At 41.1% G+C, this 5984-nt stretch overlaps 1 protein-coding gene across 1 annotated transcript in view; it reads left to right on the top strand.

Moving 5' to 3' along the window:
• The window catches only part of LOC104933056 (homeobox protein MOX-2), a 17899-nt gene extending 12324 nt beyond the window's left edge, over positions 1–5575 (top strand). Inside the window, exon 3 of the mRNA XM_010748416.3 lies at positions 4858–5575. Coding sequence (XP_010746718.1) covers positions 4858–5085 — 228 coding nt within the window. The 3' untranslated portion in view covers positions 5086–5575. The remainder of the gene's footprint in view (positions 1–4857) is intronic.
• The last annotated feature ends 409 nt before the right edge of the window (positions 5576–5984 follow it).

The raw sequence follows: 5984 nt of genomic DNA, 5'->3' as shown, positions 1-5984 counted from the left end.
GTAAAAAAACAAAGTGAGCATCAATCTTTTTGGCAGTGGAACAAGCTTTTAATGCAGCATCTAACATATATATCACCTCATAAAGTTTATATGTGAACATGCAAATAGTTTAAACATTATCTGATGAAGTCCATTATTCAGTTCTGACTTGGTCTCCACCAACTCCTAAGTAAAAAATATCTTGCTCAAATGCTGAGCAGGTAGTGTGCAGCGTGTTTTATCAGAGCTTTTTCACTGAAAACACTTACCAACGAGTGAAAGGAGTGAAACTGAACCAAAACAGACAAGTTGGTGGGCTTTAAAACCAAAACAACGAGCTGAAAGAGGCCAAAAGACTTTAATATAAGGCCATAAATATTTGAGAGATTGCTGGAATCCGTCCTTTTGTTTTCCTGAATATAGAAACAGATTTCTAGACTAGCTCAGTGCCAACAGAGTCACAGCAAACATCAGCTCGAGGCAGCTTCGTCTGTAGTGACATCAAAAGTAATGTTGTCATTTAAACATTTAAAGGGAACCAGAAGACATGATGGAGATGACATTTCTTTTTGTTTCATGTAAGGTTACAGTCTTCTCCTCGTGTCTCTGTGATGTTCATGTCTCTTCGGTGGAAGCCAGAGTGACATTTAAATCACATGCGTCATAATTTACTTGCAAGCTCTGTTTCAACTGCACTAACTTAAATTTATGTTATCAGTACAGTATTTTTTTGGCAGTTCATTTTTTTGGCTCAGGTCAACAGTAACAGCTGTGTTTCCATGCACCTGATCAGGACCTGTACCTGTTTATAACTAACTTTATATAATTCAGTATGTACGTTTACAGGCCACTGTGAGCTGGGCCAAGATCTTGCAGTTCTGAAAGGAAGATTTCCTAAATGCCTCTTTAAACTGCAGCACGTGGGTTTTTGGGTTAGTCATTTTAAAGAAAATGTGCCGGACATACCAAGGTCCGGTGTGGTCTGACAGTCGGTCTCTCTAACAATTGCTGTTTGCAACACTCTCACCTCACCCTGCTAGCAGGGAGGAGAAACTACTGTGGCCACGAAACACACAAAAATCCCAACTAACTGTCCGTTCTGGGTTACTTTAGGCACACAGTGTGCATGAAAGAGGACCTGTGGCATCTGTAGATATAAAAGTCTCAGTCTAAGGTAACAAAAACATAACAATCATTATTTTTCAGGTGATTATACACTCTAAATTTTACACACTAGACCTTTTAACTACTAGTAAGTGAATTGCAGGCGACTGTGCAGCACTACCTAAAATAAATCCTCCACTAAGGAAAGCAAGTTGCCCACTGATGGACAGGAGGGGGAGTTAAAAGATATGCATGTTGTTTATGTCTGTTTATAATTGAGTGTGGGGTTCATATGGGCACGCACAGACTGGTGGTATAAGCATGACAAAGTGGGTGCTGGAGGGGCTGCAGGGAGGGAGCACTGACAGAGTTATGGCTGGGACTGGACAAGGAGTCAGGAGAGGACTCGGGGGTGTATCTCATTGGCCCAGATTGGATGTCCCCGTTTTAGGCAGCAGCTTATTCATCACTATGAGAGACACAAATACTAAATAAGCTGTGGAGTCAGGGAAAGGAGAGGGCGAGCCAGGAGGCCAGCGTGACTCATACATCAGCACATATCTGCCTATGTGGAGATACAGTACGGGGCACTGTGATACCTCAACACCATCTAATCATTGGCTCACACCGTTACACTCACGCCCAGGGGACAATAAAAATTAGCCGATATGTCAGCCAACTACACTAATGTGTGTACACTTGAGAAGAGGTAATTATTTCTGCACAGAAAATACATGCTGCATTTTAAGACGGCATGCATTTTTTTTTTCTCAGCGTCTTTGTCTTCATATATTTCAGTCTTGTATGTAGGCACGAGTAACAAATTGGATAGTGTCAGTAGAGGTTTATGTTTCTGTGTGCGACCTGTCAACTGTAAAGGGTTTTTCTCTCTTGGGATCATCAATGTGCTCAGTATATCTGCCAGTAGAGTTTGATATACAGTATCTGGTGTTCAAGAGGAACATTTTGACTGATGATGGTGCCACAGTAAAAGGTCAAGGAGTCACAAGAACCATGATGTTACCTCTTGGGGACGATGAACATCCATACCAAATTTCATGCCATAACTGTCCAGTAGTTGTTAAGATAATTTGTTCTGAAGCGGTAACTAGAAGTTAAAGTGAAAGGGGAATTTTGCTCTTGAGGAAAGATAAGCATGTTTGCAAAACTATTAGGATTCATCTTCTCATCACTGTGAAGTTTTCAGGATTAATTTTCAGGATTGCTGAACAGACAGCCAAGTGGAGGACGGCATTTGAATGGCATGGGTGTTCACGAGAGAGCTCTGAGAAAGGAAACAACCATATAGGTCATACGTGCAAGCGGCTTATTATTATGACCCATATTTACTTTTATTGATAGGCGTGACCTCTTGTGTGTGCGAAGTTTATGACTGGAGTTGTATAAGAGCAGTAAAGTTCACATATGAAGGAGGATGAGGTGGATATATATGGGTCAGACAAACACATGGAGTTTGTATCCTGTGAGAAAACAAAGTCAACACTGAAAGTTTACGTACTTGACTTGCATCCACGTGACTTTATATAACGTAACGCGCGTATTTTAAGTTTTCGTAAACTTAGCCGAGTAGTTTTGGTGCCTGAATCTAAACCAAACTGCAATCATCATGTGACATATCACATGAAAAGTCCGGTATGTCTGTCTCCCAGCTAAATCACTGAAATTAAAACCCTTCTTATCATGCATACTTTTTATTGCTCCTGAAATTCTAACATTGTGATTGAGATAGAAGGCACAACAGCAAAAGCAGCAATACATTCTTGTAGAATGAAAGCCATGTTTTTATATAATGCAATAACACTAAGTATAATGTTCCTCTGAAAGAATGATTGGCTGCTGTAATCATTGCCCATATTTAACGTTCTGGAAGTAATCCCTTTGTAGAGCGACTCCAGTGTAAAGGGTTGGATATACATAGACACGGATATGCACAAACAATGCACTCTGATCAGATTAACATGAGAATGTTTGAAATAATCCAACCCGCTTAACTTTTCTCAGAGTTTTAACTAAACACAGACGTCAGATGTTTATCCATGAAAGACAGACATCCATAAATAGGTTTAGAAATTATATTTAAAAAAAACACTCAATCATCCTTCATCAGATCTTGTCTCAAATCATCAGATTGAGACTTTTCCTTCAGTGATTTTTGTTGTTGTCGTCGTCTGTACATTATGAACAGGAACTTTTCATGATACAGATACAGGCTAGAAAAAAAACCACTGGTGAACTTTGGTTTAAGATCCATACTGAGACATTCAGCACGGCTCATCCTCAGTAACGTTTCTTCAGTTTCATTGAGGACATTGAGAAGTTGAAGGTGAATGCTTTTCAAATAGTTGTCTCCTATTTTCAGGCCGATATTTCAAACAAGATACATTTTATTCAAGACTTCCTTCCATTGTATGCACACTCCTCTAAATTACGCAACAGGGTCTCATTATGACCTGTTATTTTTTTTGTGTGTCAATAGCTTTCTCATTTTTCTCTCTAACCTTACATCATCTGGGCCTCCTCCCATTACGTACACATTGCTCCAGTTTTTAAAGACAAGTATGCAATTTGGCCCAATGACCAAAACCAAAGTGTCAAGACCAAGACAAGTACAAGACTTTGCGGGTTTGAGATGGACTCAAGACCAAGCCCAGATAGTATATAGCCTACTTAAGTAGCTAACACGCAGCTAATATTCGCCAAGTATCTTTGGGTGAGGCTGTCTCGGAAAGTGATGCAATGCATACTGCTGTGTTTTTTTCTTTTGGACACTGTTTTGCAGATCAACTTTTTGTGGTTTAGGTAGTCAAATTTTATTACCGAAGATTCGGCTCCTCCCTGGCAGCCGCAGTTTCTCCTCCTGTCTCCCACATTCGAATTCTTGGCATCGGTGTGTGAAGCGGGACGGGGAGAGGTGGCAGCCGTTAAAAGTAACAAAAATTTTGAATTATAAATGTTAAGAAGTCATTGGTTGCGTTGGAAACAGGAACCTCTCTTTGTCTGAGACCTTCAAAAAGTGGTCTCGGGCCGAGTCTCAAGGCTGGGCAGACGTATTCACACATGTCCAGTCTGTACGTACAGGTCCCCGTGGTCATAAATCTCGGGCTGCATGTGGACTTTCCACACGGACCTTTGTGGACATGGGTGGATGAGAAAATTACATCATGCAGACTATGCAGATGCAAATGGTACAATTTGCACTTTAAGGATCGGTTCAGATTTTTTCAAGTGTACAAACACAATACTCACGTGACCGTACGTATGTTGAAAGAGTTATTAGTCATTACTCTTCATGCTATCCCTCCATGCTTACCCAACTCTCTACTCTACTCCCCTTCAGCATTTCCCGAAAATCTCCTCTTTCCGGTGGTCCAAAACGTTCCCTTTGTTCTGAACTCACAGTCTGGGGAGCACAGCTAACAAACTGAGCTAAGGGCAGCTTTTTTCGTAGCAGTTTACTGTCGGTCAGCACAAAGAGTTGACGTGCAGGAGCTGGAAGATAATCAGAGGGGAAAGCGGAAAACATATTCTCCATAAAATATTTCACCAAAATAAGTCAAATAGTTGATGGTGTTACATAGTTCAAGAGCAGACAAGTGCAGAGTGGCAACGAAAGAGACACTATTCACCTGACTGCACATCAATATGATTTTAAAATGTTATTTTAGAGTGTTGCTTTAACACACACTGTAAAATACTGATTAGAAAACGATTAGAAATGACCGCAACGTCTGACGTCTTTGTGTCTCCTCTCAGGTGAAGGTGTGGTTCCAGAACAGGAGGATGAAGTGGAAGCGTGTGAAGGGAGGCCAGCAGGGGGCGGCAGCTCGGGAGAAGGAACTGGTGAATGTGAAAAAAGGGATGTTACTGCCGTCTGAGTTTTCAGGGATCGTAGGACTGCAACGCTCTGCCAACTCACCGAGGCCGGGTACCGAGGACGACAGCCACGACAGTGACCAGAGCTCAGAGCATCCTCACCTATGACCTTCCAATGGACAGAAACGAAGGAAACATTGGTGAGACCAAAAAAACAACAACAAAAACAACAAAAAAACATGTATACAGCTTGCTGTGAGCAAAGCCTCCCTAAAGACAATACAATAAGACTCAGAGAACATTCCAGAGATGCTTTGCGTTGATGAAAGGGCTTGGATTTTGCACTGTCAAGGATTTGTTCAGCCAGATTCTACTGTACTTCTTTGAGCAATCAGTACAAAAAAAATGTTTGTGTTGTGTGTACAATGAACTGAACTTAACTGACTCATGCTTTTGAATTTTCATAATTTATCAAAACCAAGAGGTACTAAGACTGTAACCACCGTAAACTCAGACTTCTTTTTTGCATCCTAAAATAATGTAACTGGTAAACGTGTTTATCCTCTTGTTTTGCTTCTTGCTCCCTCTGAAGGTTTCCATGCTTTTTACTTGCGAACACTTGGATTTCCAATGCAAATAAATCAGAAAAAATTATAAATGATGGTGTCAGTGGCAGTTTCTGAGCATGTAATGACCATAAAACATGGGCGTCGAGTCCGTGCCGTCACCCCAACTGGGCAAACACGTGGATTGTGGGTGGACCTGAATTAGGGTGGGTCCTGTCCCTGTACCCACCTGCCAATCAAAGCAGCCAAAGTATTAATTATTCATAATTTTAAGCCTTAATATAAATTGAACAGGCAAGTTTGATGGAAATTCAGACTCAGTACGGTTGTCATGAACGGGGAAATTAGCTATAGAGACCAAAACAGTTTTTCGTATCAGGACATTTTAACATGGGGACTTATGGAGACTGACTCGTTTTGTAGCCAGCCTCAAGTGGCCTTGCGCTTCAATTCACAGCCATGGAAGTTGCTGCTTGGTAATGATTTAACATCAGACTTTAC

This window comes from Larimichthys crocea, chromosome XIII (genome assembly GCF_000972845.2).
Source record: "Larimichthys crocea isolate SSNF chromosome XIII, L_crocea_2.0, whole genome shotgun sequence".
NCBI classification, from domain to species: domain Eukaryota; kingdom Metazoa; phylum Chordata; class Actinopteri; family Sciaenidae; genus Larimichthys; species Larimichthys crocea.
This window is presented reverse-complemented; position numbering and strand designations above follow the sequence as displayed.